Raw genomic sequence first — 15,774 nt, forward strand, 5'->3', positions numbered from 1 at the left:
CCAGTGGTGCCCTGGCCAGTGGCCCTCCTCTTCCTAGCCCCTACTTTCTCTGCCTCAGACTACATCTTGAAAAACCGCTCCCACCCAACAAACTGCACTACTTTATGTAACTGTTTTTATAATTCAAAGGCATATATAACTGTCAATAAGAACTTCTGACTGGATCAGGCTAACTGGCATTCCATTCCATTCTGAGACAACAGAATTCAGAAAAACCAACTTGATAGATCAACATAACCTCATGTCTTAAATGTTTTATTTCTGTTTGGCTTTACAAAATACCAAAAATAGCCTTCACAGTCCCATTCCTACCTCCTCAAAAGCCTCAGGCACTGGGCACCCCCACGGGAGGATGAACAGGAACGCACAGCTCAGGGCTGGTTGGCTATGAAGGCTGTCTCAATCAGGCGAGGATGCCAATGTGATACCTGGAGGTACCTCACCTGGAAGAGGCCTGCCTGGAGTAGCAGAAACTCTGGGGTATGCTGCCTAATAGGATAACTGTCTCTCCCCATTTAGAAATCAGGGTGTTAAGTGCTAAGAGGTAAGATCAAGTTTCTATACCAAGTGACTGATACTAATTTTTATTTTTTAAAAAACTTTTTAAATATACAGTTACAAACTTGAGGAAAAAGCAAACAATGGTTTAAAAGGTGCTTTTAAAATTTTGTGGACTACTGGGAAAGTAGGAATACATACTGGATTTTAGATGCCATGATGGAATGATTGTTCATTATTCTGTAACAATAATGGTATTCTGCCTATATAAAAAGAGTATTTGTATTCTTAGGTGATTCATACTAAAAATTTAGAGGTGAGGGGTCACTGTATGTGAAACTTGATTTCAAATGGTTCCGGAAAAGAGAAGGTGTGTGAGTGTGTTTGTGATGTGTTGTGTGGATGTGCTAGCCATAGAGCAAGACGGGGTGAGAGGAGGTGAGCAGCGACTAAGGCTTGGAACACTGAGGCACAATGAAAATGGAAAAAAAAATCACTATCACATCTAGACAAAGTTCATTTCTACAAAGAGTAAGCTAACATGCTCTGACAGCCTGTCAAAACAGAAAATCAATGCTGCCCTTAAAAGCCAGAGAGAGAAAAGGAAAGAAGGAAGCACACAGAGTCCCAGCTATGTGCACTGGGGCTCCATGCTGTCTTTCTTTTCTCTTTGGTTAAACACCTTTATTGAGATATAATTCACATACCATACAATTCATCCATTTATTTTTTTTTTTTAAGATTTCATTTATTTATTTGCCAGAGAGAGAGCGCGCGCGCACAAGCAAGGAGAGGGAGAAGCAGGCTCCCCACTGAGCAAGGAGCCCAACACGGGGCTTGATCCCAGGGCCCTGGGATCATGACCCGAGCCGAAGGCAGATGCTTAACCAACTGAACCACCCAGGCGCCCCAATTCACCCATTTAAAGTGCACAACTCAGTGGTTGCAGTAGAGGCACAGCTGTGCACACATCACCACAATCTAAGATTAGAACATTTTATCACCTCCAGAAGAGACCCTTACCGTATGTAGTCGTTCCTCATTTTGCCCCAACCCCCACCCCCACTCCTGGCAACCTCTAGCTTACTTTCTGTCTGTATAGATTTTTTAAATTCTGGACATTTCATATAAATGAAATCCTGTAATATGTAGCCTTTGGTGACTGGCTTCTTTCACTTAGCAGGTTCATCTGTGTTATGGTATGTGTCAGCAGTTCTTTCCTTTTTTACTGTCAAATAATATTCCAGTATTTTCCAGTCTAACACCCACGTTTTATAGATCCATTACCTAGATGGACCTCTGGGTTATTTCTACTTTGGGGCTATTATAAATAAACAATGTTATGAACATCAGTGTACATGTTTTTCTATGAATGTATGTTTTCATTTCTCTGGGTTATATACCTTAGGGTGGAATTGCTGAGCCACATGGTAACTCTATGTTTAACTTTTTGAGGAACTGCAAGACTGTTTTCCAAAGTGGCTGCACCATTTTACATTCCCACCAGCAATGGATGAGGGTTCCAATTTCTCCACATCCTTGGCAACACTTGTTATTGTCTTTTTGATACTAGCCACCCCAGTAGGTATAAAGTGGTATCTCTGTGGTTTTGATTTTCATTTCCCCGATGGCTAATGATGTTGAACATCTTTTCATGTACTTATTGGACATGGGTATATCCTCTTTTGAGACATGTCTATTTAAATCCATTGTCCAGTTTTTAATTGGGTTTATGTCTTTTTATTACTGAGTTGCAAGAATTTCCAATATATTCTGGATACCAGTTCCTTATCAGATATAGGACTTGCAAAAAACCATTTAAAGCACAGAATTTTAAATTTTGATGTACTCCAATTTGTCTATCTTTCCTTTTGTTAGGTACTTTCTTGTTTAATGCTTATAGTAGTTGTGAGGAGTAGGAATTATTGATCCCATTCTACAAATGAAGAAGATGAAACTCAATGAAATTAGGCAAATGACCCAAGGTCTCACACAGGGCTGCTACACATGGTCTAGCCCTGCATAATGCAGTCGGCTGAAAAGCGGCAGTCTTGGCTACTTGCTGGAGCTGCGATATGGACTCAGGCCTTCTGACTAGGCCAGGGTTCAGGCTACTCATTCACTCTATGAGTGTTATAGTGTAATACGGTTTATTTTTAAAGAAACTCCTTGGATTTTATACATTCAACATCCTAAAAATGTTGCCATTACTTAAAGGGTTTGGAGTTCATCTTTGGAAGCTATACCAAGAGGTTGCAAGTCGCAGATTTAAGGAACACACTCGATTATGGTGTGAGGAGACTTTAGTTTATAAAGAAGCCAAAAGTTCAGGGCATCAAGACTGCAATGAGGTAAGTTATTAGGCTGGCTTACACCATATTGAATTTATATACACTGCTATACATACCAATCAATATAAAGCATGAGACATGTTATTTTATGGCTCAAAGTAGATCTTAATCTCTAAAAAATGCAACAAAAAATGTCTCTAGCAATGACAACCCAGATGGGACAGATACCAGAGAATGGTTATAAAATGTATAAAAAGTAATCATCTTGATACATTTTAAAACATTTTGACATAAAAATTGGCCATCTTTTTACTTCTTGGTCATACCAGCTATATATGAAACACACCACTGGATTATTAGAGCTAAAAAGGATTTCACATATGGTTCAATCCCTTTATTTTATTTTTTATTTATTTTATTTTATTTTTTAAAGATTTTATTTATTTATTTGACAGAGAGAGAGACAGTGAGAGAGGGAACACAAGCAGGGGAACTGGGAGAGGGAGAAGCAGGCTCCCCGCTGAGCAAGGAGCCCGATGTGGGGCTCGATCCCAGGACCCTGGGATCATGACCTGAGCCGAAGGCAGACGCTTAACGACTGAGCCACCCAGGCACCCAATCCCTTTATTTTAAGTGGGGAAGTTGATGTACAAAATTTTCAAGTTATTCACCCAAGTACTCAGGAGAACACGAGCAGAACAAGGACTAAAATTTAAGAAGGATGCAGTTCCCATGTTCTTATTCTTAGTATTTGCTGTTTTAACTCTGCTTTTAGTATTTATGATTCTCTTCTCTCTCCCATAGACCTCTAAGGGGATTATACCATCCAAGACAGCTCTTCAGAAGGGTGGAGACTCCGACCAAACTTCATTGTTTATCCTCCAATTGGATTTTTCCCCAACACCAACTTATTTAAACATCTCAAATCTATGTAGATAACTCTGACAGCAAATAAAAGGGATTCATTTTATAAAGTGAGTTCTGAAGGGATACTGCCAAGCCTTGTTTCAAAAACCAGGCTCTTGTTTCCAATCTAAGAATTAAATGGCTTTCTGCCTGCTGTTTCTGCCTTTCCTCTTCAATTAGGGGAGAAGGCCAAGGCTGTGTCTCGAGGGATTGCTTCATAAGGAAAAATCAAGGCAGGATACAGTCTGAGGATGGGCCAGTACAGGCTGGAAGTGGGCTAGCAGAGGGCTGTGGGGAAAGCGAACTGGATTCACGAGCAGGCTAGGTCAGTCTCCAGAGTGATTCCTCTCCACTGGAAACAGGTCTAAGTGCTGACACGGGGGTTTCCCACAGCTTCTACTGGCCTCCAAAGGCATATTTGTCATCAGAGGCTCTTGATGAAGCTGTACATAAATATCTGACTGTTGTTAAATACAAAACAAAACAAAACAAAAATATTCCACAGGAACCAAATTAAAACCATCTGTGAGGGGGAGAGGCCAAAAACTCAGTGTAAGTGCAAAAGGCCCAGCAGAAACCCTTGTTAATTGTGTTATTTACTTTGCTGAATAGTAAATTGTCATGCCAATGAAGTCATATCACATGACTATAATGTTTTTCATATGACTTTCCTGCTATGAGAGAAATGGGCACTTTATTTTCTAGAATTCTGAATTCTGTAGTAGATGAGTCAGAACCTGAGTTTTAATTCAGAATCAACCCTTCAGCTCAGCCTTTTTTATTTCTGCCAGCCTGTTCATGATTTTACACCTTATGTTATCATTGGCGTTAAACTTTATTTTTTAACGATCATTCGTTAATCTCTGATTCTGCAGGAAAAAAGTTCTGCTTAGCAAATGCTTGACAAAGATGCAAATTCTATTAATGAAGTGCTGTAACTGCAATCCTGAAATCATAACTGCATGACACAGCATCAAATACTGATGATATAGTCAAGGCGAGGGAGGAAAACATAGCTTAAAAGTAATCCTGGAATCACGGAACTTGCAAACTGTCGAAAATGAGAATTTCAGGGGAATTGGGTTATGAAATTTTGTTATTTGAATTTCTCAAGGATATAGCTTGCTTTATTACCTCTCTTATGAATGAATCAGTCTTTTCTCTCTACTTACATGGGGTTTGAAAATTATCTGGCATTTCCCACAGCACAATGTCAAACCCACAGTTGGAACTAACTCAGTACATGTGAACAGGTACTTGATGAAAAATAACCCTAAGAAGATAAGTCACAGCAAATTTTATGAAAAGATGGCTAAGTCATTCGTGTGTCTGATTTACACTGAGCCTTTCTTCAGTGAAATTCAGCAGTTTTAAAACCATTTGGTGAGCACTTCAACAGCTTCATGACTTGGACATCTTGTGCTTCATCAACTTTAAGCCATTTCCTTTTGTTCCAACTGGGATAAATAGACAGGGATGAACAAAAGAGAACTCGGGTCAATCTCCAAGTATCTAAACTCATTCTCAAAATGGCTCTTGAAAGTAAAGATCAGAACTTTCATGCAAAATTCCTTATTCGGATAGCAACATTTTAAGAGGGCAAAAAGCGGAGTTGGTGGGGGGGGGCTTTCCTCCATGGGGCCTTCTAATACTTCATAGGTAGAATATAACTATAATTTGGCAGCTAGATGGGCTACAGACTACAGACATGGATCTCTTTCTTAGTCCCCTTCTTTAGGAAACACAACATTAGCAAAAACATTTATGAGGGGAGTATTTAAATTTTTAAGCTACAACTCAAGATAAAGTTAATCTACCACACACATTCCTCATTTAAATGTTTTTTTTATTGCATCCTACCTCTACAGCTTCTCCTCGCTGCACTCAATGAAACAGGATAATTTTCTTTACCTACTAAGTCAATCTACCAGTTTTCCTCTTTTCCTCCCAGCTCTATTACCATCCTATCTCTAACACCATTCAGTCATTTCCATTCATTTATTCCACTACCTCAAAATCACCATTACATCAAATAAATTCATCTTTATAAGTCTGGGCTGTCCACCCCTCCCTTCCCCCCCATCACCACACTTCCAGTCCCCACTCTGCATCCTGCATCTCAACCCCTTCTCCAACAGAAACCAACCTGGTGATTTGTCTGTTAATCTCAATCTCAACAGCACTATGATTACACTAGTAACCTAGACTAAAATAATGGCAATCAATCATCTGGGGCTATTTGATGATGGCAGAAAGGTGGGTGCAAAAAATTTGGTTGCATTAATCAATCTCACTAAATCTAGGTGATTCTGTCTTGAATATATCTTCCAATCCATTATTCCTGTGCTCCTTTCTATGAAAAGAAAGGGATTTGTAGTCTCTAGTAGGATGAGCTTTGCATTCTTCTTTTATAAAGGGTCTATATTTGGGGAGATAGACCACAGGTGTTAAAGGATAGGGGATTGTTTAATAGCATCAAAACTTTTCTTTCTTTAATGAAAAAAGAATTATCTTGCTACAACATGGATGAGCCTTGAAAACATCATGCTAAGTTAAAGACAGAAGACACAAAAGGCCACATATCATTTGATTTCATTTACATGACATGTCCAGAATAGGCAAATCCATGGAGACAGAAAGTACAGTAATGGTTGCCAGGCCTGGAAGGAAGGGGGAATGAGCAGTGACTGTTTAATGAGTATGGAGTTTCTTTTTGGGTGATGAAAATGTTCTAAACTTAGTAGTAAGGGTAGCACAACAACTCTGAATACACTAAAAACCACTGAATTGTACACTTTAAAAGGGTAAATTTCATGGTATGTGAATTGCAACTCAATAAAGCTGTTATTAAAAAAAAAACACCTTATCTGATTTCAGATAACTCTGGCTCCAACTACATTCTCATGATTCTGAGTAACACTCTACAGACTCTTGGCCTCTGAGACCTTTATTCAGCCTAGAATGCCCTCCTCCATTTCCCTCCCAATTTTTATTTTTAAAGACAGTCTACTCATCCTTTAAAACTAACTGGTGATGGATGTTAACTAGACTTATTGTGGTGATCATTTTGGCATACATACAAATATTAAATCATTACACAGAAACACTAATATATAATGTAATATATCAATTATAGCTCAATAAAAAATTAAAAATTAATTAAATTTTAAAATTTATTTATTTACTTATTTATTTTTAAAGATTTTATTTATTTGACAGAAAGAGAGACAGCAAAAGAGGGAACACAAGCAGGGGGAGTGGGAGAGGGAGAAGCAGGTTTCCCGCCGAGCAGGGAGCCTGATGCGGGGCTCGATCCCAGGACCCTGGGACCATAGACCTGAGCTGAAGGCAGACACTTAATGACTGAGCCACGTAGGTGCTCCAAATTTTAAAATTTAACTGGAATACTTGTTCCCTTAAGTGTGAAGCTTTCTTTGACATCCCTACTCCCCCAGGCAGGAGTAACTGCTCTCTGAGCACTTAATATATATAAATGACTAAAATATTTTTGATGAGTGGTGCCTGGGTGGCTCAGTCGTTAAGTGTCTGCCTTCAGCTCAGGTCATGATCCCGGGGTTCTGGGATCGAGCCCCACATCGGGCTCCCTGCTCTGCAGGAAGCCTGCTTCTCCCTCTCCCACTCCCCCTGCTTGTGTTCCCTCTCTTGCTGTGTCTCTTTCTCTGTCAAATAAATAAATAAAATCTTAAAAAAAAAATATTTTTGATGATATTAGAATGTACTATTTACATCTGTTTTTCATATTAGATTATGAGTACATCTCATTAATTTCTGTATTCAGTTACCAGCACAGTGACTTGCTATCAAATTTTTTTTAAAGATGTTCAGTAATTCCTGTTATAAAAAACAGTATTTGTACAAATACGTATTTTATAAACAATGTATAAAATGATACAGTCACATAAAATTATCTGGTTGAATCTTTTGCAATTCCAGAGTTGAGGCATAAAAAGAGTCCAAGATGAGAACTGGACATTCTTGTTGCATTGCTAAAATAAATAAATCAGGACCTTTCTATATGGGATGAAGAATTTTGTGTTTTTATTACTCAACACCTGTTAATGCATTGGGAATCAAATACGTAAATCAAAATGGTACCTTCACACAGATTATATATATAGATATAGATATATATAGATATATTTATTTACACACACACATTTTTCACAGTAATGTAAAATAATGTAGGTAGGGCAATGAATTTTGTTATGTCTTCTGCTGAGCATTATCTTAAAACACAGCCCTATTTAGAACACTGAAAGACATAAAACAGTTAATAACAAACAAAAAGAAATAATCAATAGTAATACAATAATAGTAAGGGACTTTAACACCCCACTTACATTGATGGACAGATCATCCAAACAGAAAATCAACAAGGAAACAGTGGCTTTGAATGACACACTGGACCAGATGGATTTAACAGACATATTCAGAACATTCAATCCTAAAACAGCAGAATACGCATTCTTTTCAATTGCATATGGAACATTCTCCAGAAGAGATCGCATATTAGGACACAAAACAAGTCTCAACAAATTAAAAAAAAATATCAAAGTGATATCATGCATCTTTTCTGACCACAATGCTATGAAACTAGAAATCAACCACAAGAAAAAATCTGGAAAGAGCACAAACACATGGAGGTTAAATAACATGCTACTAAACAATGAATGGGTCAACTAAGAAATCAAAGAAGAAATTGAAATTTACACAGTAACAAATAAAAATGAAAATACAATGGTCCAAAATCTTTGGGATACAGCAAAAGTGGTTCTAAGAGGGAAGTTTATAGGAATACAGGCCTACGTCAGGAAGCAAGAAAAATCTCAAACAACCTAAACTTACCCATAAAGGAGATAGAAAAAAGAACAAACAAAACCCAAACCCAGCAAAATGAATATAAACAATTGTTAACAGAAAATTATTAAAACCTAAATGCCAAAAATTGGACAACTTAGAAGAAATGGACAAATTCCGAAAAACATTATAACCTCCCAAAAATGAAGCAGGAAGAAATAGAAAATTTGAACAGACCAACTGCCAGCAAAGAAATTGAATCAGTAATCAAAAAAACTTCCAACAAACAAAAGTCCAGGACTAGGCAGTTTCACAGGTGAATTCTACCAAACATTTAAAGAAGTGTTAATACTTATTCTCAAACTATTCTAAAAAAATATAAGAGGAAGGAAAACTTTCAAATTCACTCTATGAGGCCAGTATCATCCTGATACCAAAACCAGATAAAGATGCCACAAAAATGGGAACTACAGGCAAGTATCTCTCATGGATATAGATGCAAATATCCTCAACAAAAAATGAGCAAACAGAATCCAACAATATATTTAAAAAAATCATACAACATGACTAAATGGGATTTATTCCTGGGATGCAAGCGTGGTTCAATATTCACAAAACAATCAACGTGATACATCACATCAATAAGAGGAAAAAAACCATATGACCATTTCAATAGATGCAGAAAAAGCATTTGATGAAGTACAACATCCATTCATGATAAAAAAATAAAAAATAAAAACAACCCTCTGCAGAGTAGGTCTAGAGGAAATATATCTTAACATAATAAAGGCCTTATGTTAAAAGCCCATAGCCAAACACCATACTCAATGGTGAAAAACCAAGAGCTTTTACCCTAAGGTCACAAACAAGACAAGGATGTCCACTCTCACCACTTTTATTCAATATAGTACTAGAAGTCCTAGCAACAGCAATTAGACAACATAAAGAAATAAAAGGCATCCAAATTGGGGAGGAAGAAGTAAAACTCTCATTATTTGCAGATGACATGATACTCTGTATAGAAAACCCAAAAGACTCCACCAAAAAACTACTAGAACTGATAAATGAATTCACTAAAGTCCACAGGATACAAAATCAACGTACAGAAATCTGTTGCATTCCTACACACTAATAATGAAGCAACAGAAAGAGAAATTAAGAAAACAATCCCATTTACAATGGCATCAACAACAATTAAATACCTAGGAACAAACTTAACCAAGGAGGTGAAAGACTTACTCTAAAAGCTATAAAACACTGATAAAAGAAATTCAAGATGATGCCAAGAAATGGAAAGACATTCCATGTTCATGGGTTGGAAGAACAAATATCGTTAAAATGTCTATACTAGCCAAAGCAATCTACAGATTTAGTGCAATCCCTATCAAAATACCAACAGCATTTTTCACAGAACTAGAACAAACAATCTTAAATTTTTTTGAAGATTTTATTTATTTATTTTAGAGAGAGAGTGTGTGTGTGCAAGTGGGGGGAGAGGAAGAGGGAGAGGGAGAGAGAATCCCAGGCAAACTCTGTGCTGAGTGCAGGGCCCAATGCAGGGCTCGATCCCATAACCTTGAGGTCTTGACCTGAGCCAAAATCAAGAGTCAGACACTTAACCAACTGAGCCACCTAGGCGCTCCCAAACAATCCTAAAATTTGTATGGAACCACAAAAGACCCCAAATAGCCAAACCAATCTTGAAAAAGAAAAGCAAAATTGGAGATATCAAAATTCTATATCTCAAGTTACATTACAAAGTGGTAGCAATTAAAACTGTATGGTACTAGCATAAAAACAGATGCACAGATCAATGGAATAGAACAGAAAACCCAGAAATAAACCCATTATATGGTCAATTAATCTTCAACAAAGGAGGAATGAATATACAATGGAAAAATAACTCTTCAACAAATGGTGTTGGGAAAACTGGACAGCAACGTGAAAAAGAATGAAACTGGACCATTTTCTTTCACCATACACAAGAATAAACTCAAAATTGATTACAGACCTAACAGTGAGACCTGAAATCATAAAAATCCTTATAGAGAGCACAGATAGCTATTTCTTCAACATGGGATGTATCAACATATTTCTAGATATGTCTCTTGAGGCAAGGGAAATAAAAGCAAAAATAAACTATTGGGACTACGTCAAAATAAAAATCTTCTGCATAGTGAAGGAAACAATCTACAAAACCAAGGAAACAATCTACAAATGGGAGAAGATATTTACAAATGGCATATCCAATAAAGGGTTACCATCCAAAATGTATAAAGAACTGATACAACCTAATACCCAAAAAACAAATAATCCAATTAAAAAATGGGCAGAAGACATGAACAGACATTTTTCCAAAGAAGACATCTAGATGGCCAACAGACATATGAAAAGATGCTCAATATCACTCATCATCAGGGAAATGCAAATCAAAACCACAATGAGATATTATCTCACATCTGTCAGAATGACTAAAATCAAAAACATAATAAACAGCAAGTGTTGGCAAGGATGTGGAGAAAAAGGAACTCTTGTACATTGTTGGTGGGAATGCAAACTGGTACAGCCACTATGGAAAACATTATGGAGGTTCCTAAAAAAAATTAAAAATAGAACTACCCTATAATCCATTAATCACACTACAGGGTATTTACCCCCCTAAAACAAAACAAAACAACAACAAAAAAAAACACTAATTGAAAGGGATACATGCACCCCTATGGTTATTGCATCATTATTTACAATAGTCAAACTGCAGAAGCAGCCCAAGTATCCACTGATAGATGAATGGATAAAGAAGATGTGGTATATATACAGTGGAATATGGTTCAGCCATAAAAAAGAATGAAATCTTGCCATTTGCAACAAAATGGATACAGCTAGAGAGTATAATGGTAAGCGAAATAAGTCAGAAAAAGGCAAATACCATATGATTTCAGTCTTATGTGGAACTTAAGAAATCAAACAAAACAAAGAAAAAAAAATGTTTGAAATAGACTCTTAACTATAGAAATCTGATGGTTACTAGAGGGGAGGTGGGTGGAGGCATGGGGGAAATGGGGTTGAGGTAGGAAGAGTACACTTATCATGATGGAAAATAAGCTGAAATAAAAAGACAAAATTTTTTTTAATTAAAAAAAAACAACACCATAGCCCTATTCAAGGCTCTTTTAAAAAAATAACGATACTTCTCTCAGATAGGGATTGCAAATTCTAATACCTGTAAGAGTCATTAACTCAAGAGCATCATTTAAATGGAGAATATCACCTAAAAAATAACTTTGGGCAAAAAACCAACAAATGTGTGTCTCTAGAAAGGAAACTAGGTGGTAAGGGACAAGTGTAGGAGATTTCCTTTACATGCAGAATATTTTTTATACCTTCAAATTTCATATAAAGTACATTATTTATCTATAAAATTTGCATCCTTGCTCCAGCTAACCATCACTATTAAGAAATGCAGGCCTGGGCTTGCCAGATCTGATTTTTCAAAGAAGTTAGAAATGGGAAAATTCAGATTTTTATGTAAAATTCATAAGTTTTAAATGTTGACTTTATTCAGAATTTAGCACACAGGGCAGGCCAAACAAAACACACCTGCAAGCTATCTGGCTCACAGGCCAACCGGTCTACCATCTCTAATCAAAAATTTGATGTGTGGCTTATGATTCCAAAACTATAAATATAATTTAATGGGGGAAAACTTCAAAAAGAAAGCTCCGACTTGTGGATGAAACCATATCCCCCCCTGCCCCACCATCTATTTAGTCACTATTGCTCTCTTAAACTTTCCCTTCTCTTCCTGGGTCTTTGAAAAGGCTATTAATGTTTGACCAGCTAAAATGCAAAGCAGGTCAGATCTCATCAAGGAATCTGCCCATTATCCTAGCATCTGCTCTGTTTTAAAGAGTGAAATTTCAGGTCAATTTCAAGTTGCAATTCATCTAGCCAACAAGACAGAAGTATATGAATAATTTCTAGATGGGTAGAAATATTCCCTCAGCAAACCAGTCAAACAATTGCATGGTTGAAAAGACCTGTAAGTTATTTTAACCTTATCATCAGGCAGTACAATGCTACGCAAAAGATAAAATGGCAGCCGTGATCAACATAATGTTCTGAACCATGTCTGGGAACCAATCACAATTTTGGGAAAAATCTCAAATTCTCTTTAAGTTCAGCAGAGATGCTGTTTATCTTCTGAAACTGAAGCTAAGAGACTCTGTGTGGGTCTAACTATTGGTTATAAGTGGAGTACTACATCTATTGAATGCCCAGAGGACACCAAGGCAAGTTAAAGAGGAACTGGTTTCAGCCTTTTTTTTTTTTTTAAGTTTTATTTATTTAAATAATCTTTACACCCCATGTGGGGCTTGAACTCATGACCCCCAGATTAAGAGTTGCATGTTCTTCTGACTGAGTCAGCCAGGCACCCCAGAACTGATTTCAGTTTTAAAAGTAGTACTAGAGATGTATTATCTTGCCTCTCTGGTGTGCCTAAAACTCTCACCTCAATCTGCTGAAAGTTTCAAAGGATTTGACTCTGGTAGTTTCAATTTTCTTTACTCAGTGCTACTAGCTCCAATCTTCCAAACAGCAGCCTTTGTTTGCCACAAGCTAGTCCAGTATCGGGCCTGAATGTCTACTCAATGGCCGCTGGGGCCTGCCCCAATGGTGAAGACACACAATCCCAGGCAGGGGTGGGAATGGGGTGGGAGTCAATAAATAGGACAATAGGACTAATGGCATCTTTGCAAGTGTTCCACTCCTGTGGGACACAGGCACTCAAGGTTTTCCTTATGTAGCTTGTGGAAATGATAAGACAAGCCACATTTCTCCTAAGAACTTCTTCACGGAAATTAAGATCTGCAATATATTCTAATTGACAAGCAACACGTAACTCTCTCAGGTTGTGACTGGGGAAGCCATTTTATAGTAGAGTTCAGTGACCCAAGAAAATGTATCCAATTATGAAATAAAAGCCAGGCATGTTCTCTCTGAAGAACATGGCCAGAGCCCAGTCTTCCCTGTCTTACATTCTGATGTGTGGACATCAGAGACAACTCTCCCATGGCCACAGGCATGCTGTTCTTCAGAAAGGACCAGAGGTGCTTGAAAGTAGATAATCCATACTCCCTTTAATTATGTGCATTTGGCACCTACTATACAACAATCTGCACACATCAACATCCAGCGACTACAGAAGGTTCCTTCTCTGGTAACTAGCAGACTTATTTAGTGATGTATGTTCTAAGGAAAAAAATCAGAATTTACCGCTTCCTTACTGTTCCATAAATCTGAGTATCAAGTAGGTTTCAAACACACCAGTCCTCAGTATAGAAAGCTCGCTTTATTCTTACCTCAGCAGCTTGGGTCTCTTGATGCAGCAAAGTGAGACCAGTCAAGTCTTCTAAGAAGGAATGTGAAGAATTAAACACCTTCGCTAGGAAATTAAATCCTTCTCGTTCATACTGATCAAGAACCTGTAAAACATTTATATTTTTTAAAAGGGGCTGGTTTTAAAAGCATATTACAAGATTTTCACTTCTATAAGCACTTGTCAAAAATGAAACTAAAACTAGAATTAAACATGGGGATAATAATGCAATCTGGAGGGCAAAAACTGGGAGGGCTTAGGATTTATCATTTTCCCTTCTTAGAAACAATGACAATATCCTTTTCCAATTCTGATGACAATTTTTCTCAAATAAAATTTGTTTCATGACAATTCACTAAAAATTCTAGAAAAGCTGGGGTTCCTACTTCTAAAGTTCACTTGTTAGGAAAAAAAAAAAAAAAGGCCAGAAAAGAGCCAAGAAAAAAATTAAAGAGGATACAAACAAAGAGAGGGACAAATGGATGGGAAATGTGATCTACCGGCTAGCCATATGTTTTTTTAAAAAACAGAATAGTTTAAAAACGTAAAAATAAATTTCACCAGGCATGTCACAAAAGAGGATATCCAAATGGCCAATAAACATACGAAAAGTTGCTCAACATTACAAGTGGTTAGGGAAATGTAAACTAAAACCATAATGAAATCTTACTTTATATACACCAAAATGGCTAAAATAAAAAAGAAGATCCCAAGTACTGGCAAGAATGTAGAACAACTGGGATTCTCATGGGAGTGCAAAATGAGAAAGCCATTTTAGAGGCTTAACACTTATATGCCCTGTGATCAAGCAATTTGACTCCTAGATATATACACCCTACAAAAAAAGTATGCGGTTGTGTATCAGAAGACCCAAAGTGTCCATAGCAGCACTACTCATGATGGTCCAAACTAGAGACTACTCAAGTGTCCATCAATAGTAGAATGAACAAAGGGGTATATTCATGCAATAGAACACTACTTAGCAACGAAAACAACTATATCTACTTGCAACAATATAGATAATTCTCACAATGTTAAAAGAAAGAAGAGAGAAGCATTATTTACTGCACGATTACATTTTTTAAAAAAAGAACAGGCAAAACGAATCTAAGTGAGGAGAGTGGGTTACCCATGGAGGGACTGTAACTGAACGGGGCATAAGGGAGGTTCTGGATACTGATAACATTTGTTTCTTTATCTGGGTGTTGGTGTACTTTGTGAAAAGCCATCAAGCCCTTTTTTTGTATATATGTTGTCCTTCGATAAAAAGATTCAAGGCCTGCAGTCTTGACAGGAGAACAATTTGGGAATGTCTGAGTTCTCAGAAGCAAACAAAATAATGATTATTGTATTTAAAAATTCAAAGATCACAGGAATTGTGAGTGTTAGGAAATAGTGAACCAGAATGTCTCTAAAATTCTCTCAGAACTCGGAAGAAATAAAGAGATGAATGTATCAAAAAGCAGACATTGAAGATAAATCCAAGAAATCAATTACACATGAAGAGAAAGGCTGGAGAAGCAATAACACAAGAACTAGAAAACAATTTTTTAAAAATTTCTCCATAAAGAAACAAAAATGTATAAACCCTTCAATGCAGCAATTCCACTTCAAAGACTTTTCATACAGATATAGTTGTTCATGGGGAAAAAAATGATATGTAACGATGCTCACTGAAACACTGTTTGCAGCAACAAAAGATTAGAAGTGACTACTCTTTAATAGGGGCTGGTTAACAAAATTATGGTGTATTTACAATCAAGGGCATAATCTAGATCCGTTAAAAGAATGAGGTAGCTCTATAGTATTAATGTAAACTTATTTCTAAGACATACAGGTATATTAAAAGCAATGTCCAGACCATGTGTCTAGTATTAATGTCTT

General features: G+C 37.0%; 1 protein-coding gene across 8 annotated transcripts in view; it reads right to left on the reverse strand.

Annotated features, from left to right (window-relative positions):
- ATG7 (autophagy related 7) overlaps nucleotides 1–15,774 on the reverse strand; it is a 231,462-nt gene that overhangs the window by 102,919 nt on the left and 112,769 nt on the right. For 7 of the 8 annotated variants that reach the window (XR_013448957.1, XM_078074983.1, XM_078074986.1 and 4 more), the window contains one exon: nucleotides 13,874–13,996. The exons of the other annotated variant lie outside the window; for it this stretch is intronic. Coding sequence is in view for 6 of the 7 variants with exons in the window: in XM_078074983.1 (XP_077931109.1) it covers nucleotides 13,874–13,996 (123 nt within the window). In the remaining variant the exon portion in view is untranslated. The remainder of the gene's footprint in view (nucleotides 1–13,873; nucleotides 13,997–15,774) is intronic. 8 annotated transcript variants of the gene reach the window in all.

This window comes from Halichoerus grypus, chromosome 1 (genome assembly GCF_964656455.1).
Source record: "Halichoerus grypus chromosome 1, mHalGry1.hap1.1, whole genome shotgun sequence".
In the NCBI taxonomy this organism is placed as follows: domain Eukaryota; kingdom Metazoa; phylum Chordata; class Mammalia; order Carnivora; family Phocidae; genus Halichoerus; species Halichoerus grypus.